Source organism: Musa acuminata, chromosome BXJ1-6 (genome assembly GCF_036884655.1).
Source record: "Musa acuminata AAA Group cultivar baxijiao chromosome BXJ1-6, Cavendish_Baxijiao_AAA, whole genome shotgun sequence".
Taxonomy (NCBI): domain Eukaryota; kingdom Viridiplantae; phylum Streptophyta; class Magnoliopsida; order Zingiberales; family Musaceae; genus Musa; species Musa acuminata.
In genome coordinates, this window is record NC_088332.1 from 20021463 (window position 1) to 20042500 (window position 21038).

General features: G+C 39.2%; 1 protein-coding gene and 1 pseudogene across 1 annotated transcript; one reads left to right on the forward strand and one right to left on the reverse strand.

The window, feature by feature from the left end:
* The first annotated feature begins 1932 nt into the window (after positions 1-1932).
* Positions 1933-19100, forward strand: LOC103988671 (DNA-(apurinic or apyrimidinic site) endonuclease). Its single transcript, XM_009407276.3, has 9 exons — positions 1933-2278; positions 3199-3291; positions 4494-4638; positions 11714-11912; positions 12669-12747; positions 15779-15840; positions 17898-17984; positions 18508-18611; positions 18959-19100. Exons 1-9 carry the CDS (start codon positions 2024-2026, stop codon positions 19012-19014), a joined length of 1080 nt encoding a protein of 359 aa, XP_009405551.1. The 5' UTR covers positions 1933-2023; the 3' UTR covers positions 19015-19100.
* A 76-nt stretch (positions 19101-19176) lies between these two features.
* Positions 19177-20910, reverse strand: LOC135676607 (phosphopantothenoylcysteine decarboxylase-like; annotated as a pseudogene).
* Positions 20911-21038: the final 128 nt, after the last annotated feature.

The following is a 21038-nucleotide window of genomic DNA, read 5'->3' on the forward strand; positions in this document are numbered from 1 at the left end:
CCAATTCATTATTATCTTTATTTTTAACTGAAAACATATGGCTCATTCAAGTTAAATCTGAATGACAACTCACATTTGGTTATTTTCATCCCATTATGAGTGACGTCTCTATTAATTATACGAGCTGACTGTTGGCTCTTATCTAGTTCAACACTTCTCCTTTGATTATCAATATTATTGAGAATGAAGAATACATTATCCAAAAGAGCATCATCCCTACAAATACAAATATAGAGAACATATACCAAAAAAAAAAAGTGATAAAAACACTAGCATACATATCAACAAAACATTTTTTTTTATATAAGCAATCAAACGATATTGTTACAATGTTTTTGTGAAGTCCTTATAATAGTGTTTTCATTTCTATTCAGAAGACACTATAATGTTAACATAAAACACTGTAATGGCATTTTTTTCTTAATTTTTTCTTTCATTTCAGCATTATGCTTGCTAAACAATTGCAATAGAACATCATTTGCATTATGTATTCCATACAAGTGATTAAACAATATTGGTACAGTGTTTTTGTGAGGTCTTCATAGTGTTTTCATTTGTATTCAGAAAACACTGTAAATGCTTTATTTTCTTATTTTTTATTCATTCTGGTATTATATCATCAAACGATTACAATAGAACATCATTTACATCATGTTTTTCGTATAAATAATTAAACGATATCGTTACAGTAATTTTTTTTTTTTGAAGTCTTTACAATGTTTTCATTTATATTTGGAAAACTCTGTAATATTAACATAAAAACACTGTAAAGCCTTTATTTTTCTAAGTCTTTCATTCATTCTAGTATATGTCATCTCAAACTATTTTAATATGACATCATTTATATCATGTTTGTCATATAAACGATTAAATGATATCGCTACAGTATTTTTATTTGTATTTTGAAGCCAATGTAAGTAATATTAGCATAAAAACATACAAAGCCTTCGTTTCTATAATTCTGTCATTTATTTTATTGCACTCTTTAAACCAAGGTCTATCATACCGAAATGTATTGCCCGTACGAGGCAGTACGTACCGGTCCGACAGGTTATCGGTATACAGACCGCCTGATACGGCTATAGTGCTATAGTATTTTAATATTGTAGAACTGCTACAGTATGAAAAAGTACAAAATTATTCGATATACCAAGATGTACCGCTCGGTACGTCCTGATGTATCGCCCGATACATCGGTATTATACCATACCGAGCCCGAGTCGAAACGTCGGTACGATACCGTACAACAAACCTTGTTTTAAACAATTATAATAGAACGTCATTTGCATTATGTTTGCATTAGATGATATTGTTTCAATGTCTTTGTAAATTCTTTACAGTGTTTTCATTTATATTTAGAAAACACTATAATGTTAATCATTCAATATATTCATTGTAAAATGATCTTTAAACAAATCAAACTTGATAAAATTAATGAAAAACGTTAATCAAGCTTACATGTTTAACAGTAAGCTTCTCTCTTGGATGGGAGGAAAAAAATAAACCCACAAAACATTATAAAGCGCAAGTGAGAAATACTTTAAAGAAAGGAAAATAAGAGGGGACACCACAATATACGGAAGGCCACTTACCTCAAATGCTGTTATTCTAGAAAGAACACAAAGCACTAATGATTTCTTTGAGGAAAGATTACGAAAACAACTCCGAATAAGAGAGAAGAGTAAGATGTGCTTTGATAGAGGGATATTTTTGAAATAAAAGAGAGAAAAGAGAGAAGCCTAAACCCTAAATAATATTGTCTAGTAGACCGGTCGATCCATCAATTGGGACCGGTCCATAGGGTGGTTCAAGAAATAGAAAAAATATATATATTGTAATTTTTGAAGGGATATTTTTGAGATTTTGGAGTGATCGTTGAGAATAATGAAATCCTTTATTTATTTATTTATTAGAGAGAGAGAGAGAGAAAAGAGTTGGGTTCACCGGAGTCGAGTCGTTAGCGGGGGAAAAGAGACTACTGGGGTTTCTTCCTTCCTAAAGCCGGTAGCGAACGCAGGCATCGATGAAGCGTTTCTTCCAGCCGATTGCGAAGGACGGGCCCTCGAAGAAGCCGGCGCTCTCCACCGCAGACTCTGCTCCTCCTTGCCCCGGCGGAGGCGGCGGTGGCGGAGACGAGGAGGAGAAGGGAGAGAAGAGGGAGGCGCCAATGAGGTTCTTGACGTGGAACGCCAACAGCCTCCTCCTCCGCGCCAAGAACAACTGGCCCGAGTTCTCCCGCCTCGTCCAGTCCCTCGACCCCCATGTCATCTGCTTTCAGGTCCCTCCTCTTCTTAATGTGTCTTGCCTTCTCCCTCCATCTACTAAATGTTCAACGGGCTTGTCTCGGACGTTGCATTGCGGCTTGTTGCCATCTGATACACGTTTCTGGCTTTATGGCAAGCGTGAAAGGAATTGCTTTTGATGACGAGGATTCAGAAAATTTGGGGTTTTCTTGATTTCTCTTTCACTGCTCACCCTCATTTTAAGTTGGAGCCTTTCTTAGGTCTAATCATCTACTTTTTTTCGGGATTATAATCGATTGTGATGAATGGAAGTGGGTAAACCTTTCTGCATTCGGGACAACAATTTTGCATGGAGACGTGTTCTCGAATATACCTGGACGAATGCACTACATAAAGTTAGTGGTAATAGTTATGTTATATGCATAAAGTTACGAACACTCATTGTTACCTTACAAAATTGGTCTCAGCTTGACTAGATGTGGCCTAATAAACATTTAGACCTAGTTATGTTGAATGTTCTAGATTGGCTGTTTAAAATATTTCCTTTATCATTATTTTGCATGAAATAATTCTAGCCAAATAAATGAGATATAATGAAAGGTTAAAGATCAACAATATATATAAGCACTTTGTATAAGGATAAATTACTTCCCTGTGGGGTTGCACACTAGGCATGTTAACCAAAATTAACATTTAGCCAAGTACCTCTTAGCACATTCTATTTACAACTTTAAAGCCTGGTAAGAGGAGTTTGTTGATGCTTTAGGATCTATTAATTTTGAAGCAGTCAAATTTCTCTCTTTAAACTGTTTCTTGTTTTTGCAACTCTTTGAACAGCATGAAGAATTTTCTCATGACTTAGAACATCTGAGTTACACTGTATATATTCCCTTTATTTTGTTTGAACAATGACTGCCAAGTAATTCCTTTTGGTAAAGATTATCTGCATTTGCAGGAAGTGCGTATGCCTGCAGCTGGATCCAAAGGTGCTCCTAAAAATCCTAATGAACTAAAAGATGACACAAGCTCTTCGCGTGAGGAAAAGCAGGTAATCAATGTTTACTTAACTGTGCACTAAGCTAAATTTGATAAGCAATATTGTGCCTGTACAAACTCTATAGTCAAAATTCATATAATCTTCTTGAAAAAATAATGCAAATTTTTGTGTTGATTTCTTATTTTCAGTATCCATGCAGTGATCATGGATCTTATTATCTTAAATTCATGGGTCTGAAGTGCATCCATAGAGGGGATAGTCCAGTTATCTATTTCTTTTGATTTCGATAATTGAAATTGATGTTGATGTCCTGCCTATGATTCGATTGAGACCAGGCTGATAACCTAATTGTAATGTTACCTTCACTGAGAACTACTCCAATAGCAAAAGAGTTAACCAACAACATGTTAAATTGTTTTTATATATCAATTCCAGACACTGCTATTCATGGATCTTCAAATAATTTAGTCACATTGACTATCTTGAGGTTTTGTTCTCAAGAGGTTTAATTTGTTAGCAGTTTTCCAACTGTTAATTTTAAATAAAGCATTAATATGTTCATAATCAGCAAAACAACAAAATATATTTGGAGTTTATATGAATTCTATGTTAAAAAAAAATCAATTCATTCTTTTCCAAAATGGAAGCTACTTGTATAAAAATAATAATAATAGTAATAATAATAATAATAATAATAATAATAATAATAATAATAATAATAATAATAATTATTATTATTATTATTCATCCAGATAATAATAAGCAAATCATTCTTATACTAACTTGATGTCACATTTGTAATCATTGTTGGCCTTAAAGAATTATTTACTCAGGATGAGCTATATTCAAGTGATGCCTAAAATTTAAGCAATATTAATCCAGTAATGATAATGACATGGTAATGTCAGTGTTAGCAATGACATGTTTCTTTCTTCCCACCCTTTCCATTGGATCTGCACAGTTCTGGACTATTGGTCTTCCCTTTATGGCACTGGTACCATTGGATGCCGATGAACTACCAAAGACTTGGTAATCATTTCCTTTCCATTAATTATGTTGTTTGCTCCTGCAATGAGATCAGTATACTTGCCGATGTTCATTTGTGAATATCCTTATGATACCAACACATGAAACTCTAAGCCTCTTTTCCCATCTTAAACATCTATCTATTCTTTTGATTTTTCTTTTTGAGTCTGTATGAACATCCTGATGTTAAATATTTGATCCATGGTTGTTTTCACAAATCTGTCTAGGTGCTATTGCGTGCTTTGTCAAATCCCCCTTTTGGAGAATATCGTGTTTGGTGGTCTCTTTCAGACTCTAAGTATGCTGGTACTGCTTTGCTCGTTAAAAAGCAACTTCGCCCGAAGAAGATTTCTTTCTCGCTAGACCGGGCAGGTAGATATACCAATTATATATTTGGAGATTTTACATTAAGGGTTCCTTGTTTTCCAGAGGTACTTGTGTATGGATTCTATCTTTTATTTTGCTCTCAGTTCTAATGGCAATAATTTCTTTCATTATATCTTTGAAGCTGCACTATTGATGCTTCGACATCTTTCGTTTCAGAATAGATTAGAATGATAATCTCACTTGCTTGATCATTAAATTTGTTCATTTGTGGTTCTACCGTTCAATGAAAGGTTGTCTGCTTAGCACAATCATTATCTCCACAGAGCTATAATGTTGTCCACCATCACACCTGCCTGTTCATTTGGTCACTGGTGACTTAACATCAAGTATCATTTCATGCAAGAATGAACTTGCATTTGGTGTTTCAAGTAGGACCTTGAGATAATGGTTACATTAGGATATGTACATTTTCAATATCCTTATCAAGAAAGTTCTTTGGTGTTTAGAACTAGAAATATGGGATGATTTTGAATCCCAACAGAGGAATTAAAACATGATTGTTGTAATTAAAAAAATTGTGAAGTCATTCTATTAAAGACAAGTACATTTCATGTGCTTTATTGCAAGGTTCTTAATTTCGAACCGTATCAGCGTTTCGAGTTTTGCTCGATACGGTATGGTACGGGTGTACCGAGTTGTCACGGACAAACTTCTAAACAAGGTGTTTGATGTAATGCTTATGTATGTCCGTGTCGTTTGGCATGTTCATGCCTTGTACAGAATGTAAAGGGGCGGCCGAAGGCTTAATAGCCCCATTTTAGTTGGGTTGGTGGCCTCTTTAGGCTTGTAAATAAAGGTTGTGTCATGTAGACACGTGCGAGAGCTTTTCGGTCTGTAATGGACCATTTTACCCTTTGTTGTGCCACTGTTCAGAGCTTGTAAAGTCTGTTTGTAATTTGCATTGTCTATGAAGTGTTTTTCGGACATGTTTGTTTGTGGATCCCGATTGAGGCGTTCTCTTTTACCCGTTCTCTCTTTTGTTGGTCCTAAGGGACAATGGGAGGCTTCGGGGAGGCTGACCTTTACGGACGGACGCGCGAGGGTGCCGCACGACTTAGGCAAAACCAGCTAAGTCCGTGTCATATGGTATCAGAGCGGGACAAGCACTCATAGAAACACTTGACATGCAAACGTGGGGGACCTAGCGGGGCTGCGTTGAGGGCAGTCAGCACACGCGCGACCGTTTGGGGGAAAACGGGCATGGAGATATAGGGAAAAGGAGTCGCTCAGAGGAGCGGGCATCTGAGTTTGGCATTCAGAGGAATGGCCAACCCTTCGCGCAAGAGGCACCACGAGAACAGGCAAGCTTGGAAGAATTTGGAGCGCACAAAGGTTGGGATGGCTGAGTTTGAGCTACGGCTCAACGTTGACAACTTTACTTGATGGTGCTCAAGGCAAGCGAGGCGCTTGGCAAAGGTCGAGACCATGCAAAGTGGAATGAGTTGCTCAGCGACCGAAAGAGTTGTGCAAAGCTCACAGAGGTGAGGGGAATTGCTAACTCGAAGAATTCGGTACTCATGCATGGGCTTGTATGCGGACGATGGAATGTTCGTGGCCATCCCAAGGCGGTCGAGACTCGGCGCCATGGAGCATTGAAACTTTCTCTTCGGCATGCGAAGGATACGTCCGGAGGAGGCTGAAGTGTGCAACGAGTTCAGCATGTTGCTAGACCTTGAGGGGTGCAGCGGTGGCTGTATTGACGTGGAGGCGCAATCTAGCAAGTGCGTTTGCAAGAGGCAGAACAATGCACAGTTTGTTCAGCAGATCGGAGTAGTCCAAGGGGATGGTGATCTCCGAAACGAAGAGAGATGTTGCTCCAACGGGACAGTTATCCAGGAGGGATAAGTCTCAGCTCTCCAGAGGGAGAATCATGTGAGATGGACTTCACATGTTGAGGAGGAGTACCTCACAAACAACAACTCCACGAAGCTCGATGGACTGAGCAAGCGGCGAGGAGTTGTCGCATGATCTCGCTCGAGAGAATGCATTGGTGGATGCATTGCGAGATCAAGTGGGGGAGCGACCTAAAGCAACTTAAATGAAGGCACACTTGGAGTCGATGTGGAGATCGGACTCAAGGGAGGGCTGACCCGTGGAATGGTGGGCGCGAGGGCCACCATCGACTCAATGCAAAAACGAGGAGCGGAGCAACTTGGGCGTAACTTGGCGAAGTACTCAAGCCGCATGAAGGGAGCCAGCATAGAAGTTGGAACGTGGAGCAGAGGCACAGTGCTTTCCTCAGACAGAGGTCAAGGACATGAACTCTTGCAGAGGCAAGAGTAAGATCATGTTGTTCCATGGGTCCTTCTTTCTGACGGAGCAGACTCATCTTGCATGGTGCCAAAGACGAAGGGAGCTTCGGGGCACATGCACCTTATCTCGGAGGAGCATTTGATGGAGGAACTAAGGCGACTCAATTTACGGAGGCGAAGTTGAATTCAGAAGGCCTTAGCACGGGGCAAGAGGACGCAGAGGCGAGTACTCTTGAAGAATATGCCACAGTGTTGCCATTCAAGTTGCCATGAAGGAAGCGGTGCGCAGCGGAGATTGTGCTGGTAGGGGCAGAGGCCCAGGATCCAGACAATGGTGCACAAACTATAGTGAAGTCGGTGGACTTCGGAAGCTACTAGGCGACGGACTGTCCTAGAGCGGTGCTTCATCTAGGTATGACCCAAGAGTGGGTGGATGAAGGTCGATTGCCAAAGGAGCGAACAAAATCGAAGGTGGAGGAGACCCTGCGATGTATTGGCAGAGGCCACACATGGAGGGTACACAATTCGAGTTTATTCCACAAGGATCAGAATGCAATGGAGATGTCACCAGGAGGCGACATGGTGCAGCGGATCGTGGTGGAACAGTTCGTGGCAATGCGATACACACAACCTTGTCCCGGGAGGGACTGGATCATATGGAGGTATGATCGGGAGCTACTGGAAGCTCCACTTTGGTGAACAACACGACGGCAAGAAGGGCTATGGATTCAAGGAGTGAAGGCCATGGTACCGCAGAGGCGGGTCTTCCGGGCGTGCATCGAATTTTGCATCGGATGGAAACCTTGGTCATCAGCATATGGGGGCTGTGTTCCACTAAGGGAAAAGTTCGAATGCAAGTACCAGTGAGTCCCATGGGAGGGACTTGATCATGCAGAGGTATGATCGAAGCAGCTGGAGAGTTGGACTGCTCCAGAGCTCATATTCGCTTAAGGGAGCCCGACAAGTCAGAGGACAAGGTCGAGTAAGCGAACGTTGCTACCAAGGAAGCTAAGGAGAACAGAATTGGTGCAAACCCTACAACGCGATGGCAGAGGCCATGCATGGGAGTTGCAGTCTGTCTTTCCATCGACCAAACAGACTGTTTGGAGAACACAGAGGTGTTGAAGCAGGAGGTCGAAAGGGGCGAGGAAGCGACGACGAGTCCAGAGGGACTTAGCTACCCAAAATCAAGCATCAGTTAGAATGGAGGCGGACTCAGAGGAGTGCCACGGAGACATATCTACTGATCGTGAAGAAAAGGGATGCAGATGCGAGGCGACGGATAGTAGGGCCATGGGCATGGCAGCGCCATGGTACCGCAGAGGCGGGACTTCCGTCAAAGTCATTGATCCCTTGCTCTCACGGAGGGAGAGCGCTTGGTCGTGAAAGGGGCCGAGGAGGTGGAGCATGTAGAGGCAATCTCCAAGTACCGAGACAAGGCTGAAGGGCAGAGGCCAAGAAACTTCGTAAGACCGGTGTCAACAAGTTTCTCATCAAGATAGCCGTAAGTGAAGGACTTCGGGTCATGCAAGAGTGCACGACCAAGGAATGAAGCAGGCAGTACGTGGTGCTGTACCTTTGCTACTCAGTGGAGTAGGCGGCAGGGTTGATGGAGAAGACGGTACAATCCCAGAGGCGACCTCATCTATCAGAGAATTACTCCAAGTTGGGGTGAAAACTTCCTGCATTCCAGAAGTTCAATGGCATTGAGAAGGTGAATCACAGTAGCTAACTCAACGCAAGGAGTGCAAACACTTCAAGTGCTTCAGAAGTGTGAGCAAAGAGCAGGCGAAGGCCAGTAACCAGCTTGATGCATGAAGTACAACCTCGAGGAGGCGAGCGAAGTCAAGTAACCTTTGCCTTCTCAACTCTTAAGAGAATGGGCGAAACCGAGTACCCCAGTTCTCTTATCTATCCAGCAGAGGAGCTCTGCACAAGTTCAAAGACCCTTCGAAGATAATGGAAGACAATAGTTGTCAAATCCTCACCAACGGTGATCAGTGCTACTGAGAGTAGATTGTCCGCTTCATTTCCCAACGAAATGCCAATCGAAAGCGGAAGTGATGCGAACCTACTTGGATGTGACAACTAACTGAAAGAAGAGTCAATGAGCAGATTTTGTGGAGGAAGGACCCAAAACTTCAGAAGTTTGCGAGGCGATGCTCGTTAAAGCTCCAACAAGCATCCACCCAGTTCAAGCAGCATGTGGAAATTTTGAGAAACTGGCGCAGTAAGAATGGTCTTTTCCTTCATTTGGTGGATCCGCAGGAATCAACGAGGATCAACACAACTCAGCCAACCCCACACCAGAGTCAGAGTCATTGGCGAGTTGAAGCAGCATGGCGGATCAAAGGTTCGACTACTCAAAAACAGCAGCGGCGAGCAGCTGGGAGCCAGGAGGCGCATTGCAGCTGGAGCAGAAGATTGAAGACTCAGCAAAGGCGAAGAGTTGCAGTGTTCACAAAGGCTTCGACGAGGACGTCGAAGGGATAAGTGGGGGAGAATGTCACGGACAAACTTCTAAACAAGGTGTTTGATGTAATGCTTATGTATGTCCGTGTCGTTTGGCATGTTCATGCCTTGTACAGAATGTAAAGGGGCGGCCGAAGGCTTAATAGTCCAATTTTAGTTGGGTTGGTGGCCTCTTTAGGCTTGTAAATAAAGGTTGTGTCATGTAGACACGTGCGAGAGCTTTTCGGTCTGTAATGGACCATTTTACCTTTTGTTGTGCCACTGTTCAGAGCTTGTAAAGTCTGTTTGTAATTTGCATTGTCTATGAAGTGTTTTTCGGACATGTTTGTTTGTGGATCCCGATTGAGGCGTTCTCTTTTACCCGTTCTCTCTTTTGTTGGTCCTAAGGGACAATGGGAGGCTTCGGGGAGGCTGACCTTTGCGGACGGACGCGCGAGGGTGCCGCACGACTTAGGCAAAACCAGCTAAGTCCGTGTCAGAGTGGTACGCTAGGGTATACCGCTTGGTATATATACATATACATATATATATACATATATATACATATACATATACATATATATACATATACATATACATATATATACATATACATATACATATATATACATATACATATACATATATATACATATACATATACATATATATACATACATATATACATATATATACATACATACATATATATATATATATATATATATATATATATATATGTATGTGTGTGTGTAGATATATATAATAAAATATAAAAATATAAAAAATAATATAAAAAAAAAAGAAAAAGGAGGTGTACGTTGCCTCAACGATGTCGCCTCCTTTTCTTCTCCTTGTTGCATCAGATGAGGAGAAGACCACAGACGTCTCCGAAGAATGCGGCGAAGGCTGCAAGCATCTCCGGCCTTCGGCGACAAACGCGACAAAGAAGAAACCGAGCCGCCGCGTCTCTGTTACCTCTTGGATCGGGATCGTCGAGGGAGGGCAGCGTCGGATCAGGAAGCATTGAGATTCTCCCAATTCTCCCTCTTCTTCTAGTGCCTTCTCCCTCTTCTCCCTTGACGCTTTTTTTTCGCTCGTTGCAGCCAGGCCACAGCCAGGCTGATACCGCCTGGTAGCGGGCGACGACCGTCGAAATCGACCGTTATCGATACAACCCCGTATCAACCGATACGGGGCTAGATTAACGGTACCACCCAGTAGTGAGCGGTCCACGTATCGGTCTGCTGGCGGATCAATACGTACCGCCCAGTATAGGCGGTATCATTCGAAATTAAAATCCTTACTTTATTGTATCTGTTTAGCATTGCAATATACACTGGGTATGCTATAACATGATACAAATACTCTAATATATTGAATCTTAAATAGATGACTAATTATTGAGCAGGTTTGTTGAAATAGTAATTCTCATGGAAAAAAGTAGGATCACATATGTGAAGTTGATTTTACTTGTTTTGCTAGAAATCTTAATAAGTATCAAGTTGATGTATGATATTTATTTATCGTGAAATAGCCTATTATGCACAATTGTCACTGCTGATGTGACATCATTGAGTATCAAGCTAGCATATGACTTTATTTATCATGAAAAAGGCTAGGATTGATAATTTAATTGCTAGCTAAACATTTAAGATTTAGATGGAATAAATGAAAAGATGAAAGCCTTTATGTTTGTTTACTCTGCTGTCTTGGCCTGTGCTCCTATTGCTCAGAACCTGAGTGTGGCACAGACCATATTTTCATTCAGTTGCAATAATAATCAGTTTTAGATTAAGAAATAGAAAAACTCACTATGTAGTCTTTGATCTAAATCTTAAAGACCATTACTGAAACCACCATCCACTATGCTTTAAGTATAACTTATGAATATGCTCATTGTATAATATCTTGACAGGAAACCCCTTTCTGTTAATCATTTTAACTGCTTTGGAGAGTCTTAATTGATGAAGTTTAGCAACAGAACTCGAGATCTAGGTTCTGTTGGGACACTTAGGCTTGGTGGTTGACAAATTGTATGCTCCTACTATTTATAGTGAAATGTTGATTGTCAAACGAATGTTGGCTTTTTCTTTTGCAACCTAATAGTGAGTCACACCAAGTGGTGATGAGCATAGTTCTAATTTTTTTCCTTGTGATACTATATAATGTTATAGATCATCAAAATCTGAGTAACTGTTTGAAAAGTTGGATTTTGAATTAGGATTATTTGTCAAACTAGTCAGTATTTATTTATGATGAATGTTTTGAATTTTTGATATTGAATGCTTTGACATTGAGTTTGTTATGCTGTTCCAGTGCCAATTACTGATCTTGATATTTGTTTATCTTGGCAGCTTCAAAACATGAACCGGATGGTCGGGTGATTTTGGCTGAATTTGACTCATGTTTCTTGCTAAATACTTATGCACCAAACAACGGTTGGAAGGAGGAAGAAAACTCATTTAAAAGAAGACGAAAATGGGATAAAAGAATTCTTGAGTTTGTACTACAAATTGAGAAACCCTTAATTTGGTGCGGAGACCTAAACGTTAGGTAAATAGCATACCTTTAGGAGGTATCTACTTGTTATTCTTGTTTTTATTACTATGACCTTTTCTTCTTTACTTTATGAAATTTCAAGATGGATTATTGATAATTTTGTTTAGTGGCTTTATGGATTAAGAACCGAGTGAAACTTCATATATGATATAATATTTTGTTCAGTCTGTTGGTTTTATTTAAAGCCTATCAGGCTTATCTGGATTTCCTTACCCTTCTTCTAGGTGAGTTAGTTGCTGACTGCTGTACCAGCCAATATTTTTATCAGTCTATTAATTCTCAAGTTCCACAGTAATATTGTCCTTGGTCTGGAAGAAATTAGCTTTGCTCCTCCAACCCTCATGGTTATCGTACCCATTACCTATCTCATGTGAGTGTTGTGAAGATGTCATTCTTCGTATATAACCACCTCTATTCATCTGGTAGGAGCTCCTATCATAAACCGGGTCTTCAAAGCAACGACTTTTGCAATGTCACTAACATGGACTCTCTAATTCATCCTCCCATTTTAACTTTTCTTGTTTCAAAACCATTATGTTATTTTTCTAGATTTTGATTTGTTGCTTTATGTCCTTGCTGCATAGTATTGCCTTTTTTTTATCGTTTTGAACTTATCTATAATGTTTTCTACCTTACAGATTTAAGAGCCCCCTAGTTTTCATAACTTATGATTTGTCTTTTACATCCATAAATTCAATTTGAGGTTACTCATACTTCATAGCACTTGCTCTGTTTGTGTGTTTGTTACAGCCACCAAGAAATTGATGTGAGCCATCCTGAGTTCTTTAGCAACGCAAAGCTAAATGGATACATTCCTCCAAATAGAGAGGCAAGTTCTTAGCCTTATATTCACAATTATTTGAACTGATGTTGAAGTCTTTAGAATTGCTACTTCAGTCAGGATCCTTGTGTTAATATCGAAAACAACCGTAAATTGTTACACGTGCACAGATTTATTCTTTAGTTTCCTTTACAATGTTGTATAGAGTTGTATAATACATTAAGCTACTTTAATTTTAAGCTTTCTTAAGGTTTGGGCATTTCGAATTGGTCAGAAATTGACAAAATGGAGTATTTTAATTGGGTCAATCACATTAGTTCATTGCATTGGAATTGAGAGAATTAGTGTGATGGCCTGATCTCAAACAAAACATACTTGGTTGGTTGGGACCAGTCGAAATCTGTTAGGTTTTGACTGTAATTTTGTACCTAGAGGTTGTAATAGGGAAGCATATTCCCTAGCCAATCTTGCTAGACTCACTTTTTGTAACTTTGCTGTCTCTAGCAATTTTGATAACAAGCAACTTGGCAATATAATAATTTTCTTGCTCTATGGAAGAATGAACGATTATAAAGGAAGCAAGGACTTAAATTTGGGATGCTGCCAGATTTATGTACTAACCTATTTTCGGAGCAGATTATGAATTTTCATCTAAACTGGTCTTGTGTCTCAACAGTTTTGTTCGTATACTAAATGCCTTGTATCCCTTTCTTTCATACTGTTTCCATGTTTATAGTGATGTATGATGCTCTGTTTTGGTATGATCCTTGACGATTACATTTCTGACCATCCTCAAGTGACTCTGGCAGCTACCAACCGTATACCTCCTTGTCAAACCTGCTGTTGCTCAATTGAAAGCCCTCAAAAATGTGATGAAGGATAAATTATCTGGTTATCCTTGCAATTGATTGAGTTTTCTGCTATTTATTAATCCCATGCATAGATCAGGATGTGTGGCACCTCCTTGTTGAATGATGACACTGGTGTACCAGTACCTTATTCACGACCTGCAGGAAAGTGGCTGGCTCAAATATCTCCTTGTACCCTTGTTTTCTTTTTGGTTTCCTAGTTTTGTCTGTCTTTTCTTTTGTTTTTCTTTCTTTCTGGTTTTTTATGTTTTTTTTTCTGTATACAATGTGCTGGTCCATACATGCCATTGTCTCACAGCCACACATTACCTAAGATTGCCATGAGTTTAGCATTGTGTGATGCTAGTATGCAGGCATACCCAAAGGTCAGAACATCAGTGATAAGACATAATTCCTTGCGAGCAAAGGTGTTTTATCCTGTTATGCAAATCCTGAATTCTATAACATCACTCAGTTCAATTGCTTTATCATTAAGTATTATCATCAGTTTGTTTTAAAAGCTTTTCTCTATCTTTTCTCAACTACACAATTTTGTAGTTTTTAGCTTGTTATACTGTATGAAGTTACATTTTTTTAGATCAATGCCATGATTCATTAGACTTTTTTGTATTGATGTTACCATGTCACTACATGGTAACAAATTCAACAATTCATCTGCTTAATGGAAATTTGTGCTGAAAATTTAATCAAATCATAGACCCAGTACACAAGATTCCTTCCAGTGTAAGGTTTGGGAAGGGTAAAGCAGTTTCAGTTCATTCCAAATGTGTTTTAAAGTATTAGTGGATTCTAAGATTGTTTACATTTTACAAGCAGGATGATATTAAGAATTTAGGATATTACAACCAAGGATTGAAATATCATACTGTACCGAAGTTTTGAGATACGCTCGATACGGTATGATACTGTATACCGAGCGGTATATTTCGGCATACCGCTCGGTATATATATATATATATATATATATATATATATATATATATATAAGTTTAAAAAAAATCTGCGACATTACCTCTCTTCTCCCCAGGTGGGGCAACGTCGTAGAAAAACGAGGTGACATCGCCTTTATATATATATATACCGCCTGGTAGCGGGAGGTCCGTGTACCGGTCTGTTGGCGGACCGGTACGTACCGCCCACTACCGGGCGGTATTATTCAAAATTGAAGACCTTGATTGCAACTGCCGTGGAAGTTGTTTTTTTAACTATGGACATTATCTTTAGTTTTATTTTCCTTTGTTGATAGTCTCCTACAACAAAAAGCCATGATAACTATTTGGGCTACATGGATCTTTTTTCTCATGAGCTTTGTATAGGTGATATATCTAGTTAAAGTAGGGACAAATAGATTTCATTTGTTGTTTCTAGAAAGTTTTCTTTGATTTTCCTCTCTCTCTCCAGACACCACTAATTATAATCAACTTAACTCATCTAACCTGTGTATCTATCTCTTTTGAACATGTTCATACTATTTTAGATGATTCTTACATTTTTCCCTCTATCAGAGTTGCATCTAGTAGTTTGCAAATGAAAATAGTTACTATTCTATCTTTCCTACTAATTCTACAAATTTATCTCAACATTATTATCTCAATTGGATTAACTCCTTTGTACATAATGTTTACTAGTTGCCAAACACTTTGATCCATAAAGCAAGTCTTGTCTTACAGAAAATTTTCTCTTCATCTAAGGGATCCCCAATGGCCACACAGAATTCTTGATGTCCTCCGATTTAATGGTCTCTTTTTTACCCTGAGCAATGTCTTCATTAATCTTTCACATTAAATATAAGATCCAAGAGACTTAAAACATATACATACAGAAACTTCTTGTCTATTTATTTAAGTATACCTTGTTTCTTTGTTAAGCATTGTTACAAGTGCTTCTATATATTGTATCCTAGTCCTACTTAGTCGAAACCTTTATTTTATAATGTTTGTCACCATAACTGAAGTTTAAAGCTAATTCCAATTGAACCCCTATCAATTAGTTGCTGGTAATTTTTTAAGGAAACAAATTGATTTTTCTTCATATTAAATAGTTCTGAAGAGTTATGTGTTCAACTAATTCTGTACATATTTCATGTGGTACTACTTGATTTTGCTGTGATTGTCTCTTCTGTTCTCTCTCGTCTTCCTTTTGTCTATGGCAAAATTATATATTTAAAAAAAAAAGAAAGAAAAGTTACTTATCTCCGGACTCTGATGCAGGATTGTGGACAACCAGGATTTACTTTGTCAGAGAGGAGGCGTTTTGATAATATACTGACTCAGTGAGTGAATGTAGCAACGATCCTATTTTTTTGGCTCTTTCATTATGATAATGGTGGTATATCTTAATTTAGTATATGTGTTGTACATCTTGTGATTCATTTTTATGCTTATGTGATTATTTGTTATTTAAAAATAATCAACGGAAGGTCAGTAGTTATTAGAAGGGGCAGCTGTCATTGTTGTCATTGAGTTATTAATGGGAATTCTCAGTTTGAAGAACCATTGAGCACCAAATCCTTTTTCTTTAGCACATAAAGGTATCAGTCGCCTTATAGTGTGGGTTTTTTTATTCTCTGTCACCATTACACTTACTCTAGAAAGATCAAATCTGTCAGATTCTGATGTCTTCCAGATTTTCTTAACCTCTAAGCTTTAAGGAGTCGCAAAGTAGTTTCTCAGCTTTAAAGGGTGAGTATTGGCATCATGGTAAGGTTGCTACCTTTCAAGGTGAACCGAGTTTGATCATGGAAACCGCCTCTGTGATTCCAGTGATCAGGTTGTGTGTATTTAGCTTCCGTAGATCCCATATTGATTTGGTCTTGGTTTCTTAAAGTTGACAAATATTATCCAAAAGTTGATCATTAGTCACATTCTTTATCAAGATCTATGTGGGCCAAGGATTTTAATTTCGAATGATACTGCCTGTACTGGGTGGTACCATCGATTGGGGCAGTTTTCGCCTTGCTACCGCCCAAAATCGATCGGTAACGATTCGACCGTCGCCGCCCGCTACCAGGCGGTATTAGCTAAGGGAGAAGGAAGAAGAGGAAGAAGAAAAGGGAGAACCTGGAGATCCAACGTTGCTCCCTCGACGATCCCGATCCGTCACTACCCTCCCTCTCCTAACACCGCAGATGAGATGTCGCCCCCTCCTCATTTGAGGCAACGAGGCCTCGGCCTTGTCAACGAGTTCTCATTCGCGTAGGGACAAGAAACAAGGCAACGTCGCCCTTTATTTATTTATTTATTATATATATATACACACCGAGTGGGACACCAGAGCGTACTGCTCTGTATGCTCGTACCGTACCGAGCTAAGCTCGATACTTCGATATGGTATGAAATTGCAAATCTTGATGTGAGCATACAATTTTAGTAACACAATCTGTGCATAGTTATATATATAGATTTTGGTAATCCACTCAATTACTTCATCAAAGTTTCTATGGTGTTCGCTTCTCAATTTTTCATTAGAATGATAGGTCATGCATACTGATAGCTGTTTTGTCACTATGTATTGGCTATGTAGCAAACAAAAGGGTGCTGTACCCAAGCACCTTTGAGAGCATCGTAGAGCAACATTAGGTGTCATATTATGTAGGACCACACAAAAGCTTGCTTCTTGTAGGATTGGGAATATTGAACTGAGTAATTAATTGCACATTTATTTTGCATGACATGTTTAATTAACTAAATATGACTGATTGTCAGGCTTACCTTTATTTACAAGACATTTTTAACTTGTCTGAAATTATTTGTTGAAATTTATTTGTTTTGTCTTCTTGTCTAATGTTCCTAATTTTGACCAAGTTTCATGGAATACCTTGTGGTCTATACTCTGCTGTCGTTCTGTCCTCTTTTCACTGCTAATTATAATTTCTGATCTCCGGCATAAGTATGTATAGATATCTCTTTCACACACACTCATGCACACAGGACACGGTATGTTGTCCCTTTGGAAACCACAGACCACATATCGAAATGTCTTATTTAAACAAAAATGTTTAAGCATGGGCAAGGTTGGATGCCCTATATTTTTGAAAGTCTGACATGGTGTCAGGGTTTTCTTTCAAGGTTAAACGTAATGGCTTGTAACTAAGTTGTTTATGTCACTAACCACAGAGGAATGCCTTATAATTGAACTATTTTCCCATACACGACCCAGAAAACTTGGTTTATAGTGGATGTGACATTGGTAATTATTCGTCATCAATAAAGCCTAGAAGTTCATGTAGATTTTCTACATAATTCTAGGGGTTGAAGTAGTTTGAACATATAAGAGTACATTTTTCAAGTAATGTATATTCAAATATGTAACAATAAATATGGTCTGCAGAGGGAAGCTGGTTGATGCATACAGATTTCTCCACAACGAGAAAGACATGGAATGTGGCTTTTCCTGGTCTGGCAACCCTGTCGGCAAGTAAGCATGTTGTGCCCTTTTTGTTCCATGACTGAATAACTTTGGCATTAAGATTCTGAAGGCCTGTGACTGATCCAACCATGAGGAATTATTGAAAAATATATACGCCTTTTATGGTTTCTCATCGGTAAAGAAGCATCTGACAGTTCCATTGGTGATACTACATTGTTGACTAAGTAAATATTGAAAATGACAACCATTAAATATTTTAAAGTTTTCGTCAACAAATCTTTTTGGTCAATAGGACAAATTTTATGATTTTTTTTTTGAAGATGAATTTAATTCACTTGAAGGCATTTAGATTGATGGAAATACGCCTAGTAAGTTCGCCACTACTCAGATATAGACTTGTAAACTTCTTCTTACAATATTGATATTCCTCTTATTAGTATAAAATTAGAAATCGTTATGTTACCTTGTATGGCTGACAAACTTTTCCCCATGTAACATACAGAAGAATAACCAGTGGATACATATATGCATTTTTTCACTACCAATATACTGACTAATTTCTTTTACATAGATACCGAGGTAAACGAATGAGGATTGACTATTTTATAGTCTCAGAGAAATTGAAGGACAGAATTGTTGCATGTGAGATGCACGGGCATGGGATTGAACTTGAAGGTAAAATAATAGCTCTTACCTAATAAAGATATAGAAATATTTTTACGGAAGCATAGAAGTGACCCTTCTGACTTGTTTGCTGTATGATTTGCATCTTGTGATCCATTGATTTCAATCACTAGATTCCTCTTCAGTCAGCTTTTATATGCCATTACTACACTTAATACAAGGCTTCACCCTTCTCTTTTTGTGACTCCCTTCTAGTCATCCATAAATATTGTTTAGAATCATATTTTCTTTGGTGCAGGACGACATTGCTAATTTGAAATATAATATAAATTGATTATTAAACAGCCCTTGGAAGCTTTGTTAACCACATCAAAATTTTTTTCCTTGTTCAATTCCAGGTTTTTGTGGAAGTGATCACTGCCCTGTTTCACTTGTGCTCTCAGAGGAACCATGACAACCTGATTTTTTGGTGATGGTTTTGCTTGTAGTGATAATTCAGTGCAGTGATTGCTCTTTTCCTAAAACTGCTTTCTTGTTTTATTGTTATTTGCTTGTGACGTGGGACTTGTGATGCAGTCCATGCCAATATGATCAAACAAATCATTGGTCAGATTACCTCCATATCCCTTCACCACCGCAAGAATAAAAAGTTAGAGACAAGACATAAGAAGGTTTGGTTTTAGTTTTAGATGATCTGAAGATGAGATCAAGTCTGGGAACAGAGAATAGAGAGTAGTGTAATTACTAGCCTTAATGACCCAGTGATCGACTTATGAGAGGAGGGTATCATTCAGCACTGTGGTTCATTGGAAGCTTTGCTCGGAGGGCAACCCTATGTGAGTATAGACGTGCTCGAAAACTTGTTTTCTTATTTCCAAAAGGGTATCCCACTCCTAACAGTAACAGAGAGAGAGATAAAAAAGAAAAAGGCAGTGTCATACCAAAGATGACAAGTCTATTCTATTACACATCAGAAAACATGAGACGACAAGTAGGAATTGGCGTCAGCCCCCTCACATGCTGCTGCAATCATCAACTTAGACTAGGGTTTATGGCCATCGCACCGTTTCCATGGTCTCCGCACGCCAACCTCTTGGTGATGGGAGTGACGAGAGACGAACGCCAAGCTCTTGGATTGCACCTAAATGGCGCCTTGTGACAGGGTCGTTCCACACGAAGGTGTTCATGGCAGGAGCTACATGTATGGGCTTGCTTTGCTGTAGTCCCAGGCTGCAACGATGCTCGTCAGTAGGTTGTCACACAATCCTCCTGCGATCTATTGACGTGCGTACACGAGAGGAAGATCACACATATGTTATCATCTGATAAAGCAGCAACACACAAACAAAGAACAATCTTCGTACCTTAGCAAGAGTGTTTGCGGAAAATGGGACAATTACCATGATATCAGCCCATTTCCGAAGAGCCATGTGCAAATACTTCATCCCCAAGCTTCTTCCACTGAGACCATTCGTCATCATCTGTATAGAGAGGGTCACACACCCTGGGGGTGCGAAGCTTTGTCGAAAAAACATGCAAGGATGATTTCGTCGCGACTACCCTAACTTCTTTCCGCCCACTCCAAAAAAAACAACGGCACAACATCTCAAATTTAATGGCAGCAACGCTTCCAGACGCAGCCAGGAGGATCCTTGGCTGAACACTGTCATGCTCCATATCTTCCGATGTCAGTTCCCCATCATCCATCATGCGATGGACACGCTAGGATACATTTCTTGCACTGCATCAAATGGAGGTGGAGGAATAGTGTCAAAGCGCAAGCATCATTCTCTTAAAGATTTGTACAAGGAAACCATTTCGATCAAACATAAGACGGGAAGTAGATGTTCTTACCGATGATTTCGGGTTTTGGAGAATGACTTGATTTGCTAGATTTATGTTGAAGACCAAAATGAACTCTTGACAGAAGAAAAGGCCATGATGCATGAATCAAGTTAAGAAGAGGACAATTCCATCACCAGCATTGGGCTTTCTTATCTTAAGACCGCATTGGGAAAATTTTCCTTCCACCGTATCAAACAGAGATGATGGAGGAACAGTATCAAAGTGCAAGTGATCCTGAGCAAGAATCATGTTTTAAGCATTCATACAAGGAAAACCATTTCAATCAAACCTCGGATGAAAGAAGATATCTTACGATGACTAAGTTGGGAGAATGGCTTGTCAGATTCATGTGCAAGAGCAAAAAGAACTCGTAACAGGAAAAAACAAGCCGTGATACAAATTAATCAAGTCAAGTCTTCTTTAACCACTTATCGTCGAATTAGGAAAGGGAAGAGCTAATCAAGATCTTGGTTTCATGCTACGACGATGTAACAAATTAATGAAGCCTCACCAATTTCCCCCCCATTTATTCCCCCCACCCCAACCCTCCTTAATGCATTTCTAGGCGAGTTAAAAAAGGGGAGACCTTTGATGTGATTAGCTCTCCCCTTTCTGCTATGATTTACAACAACT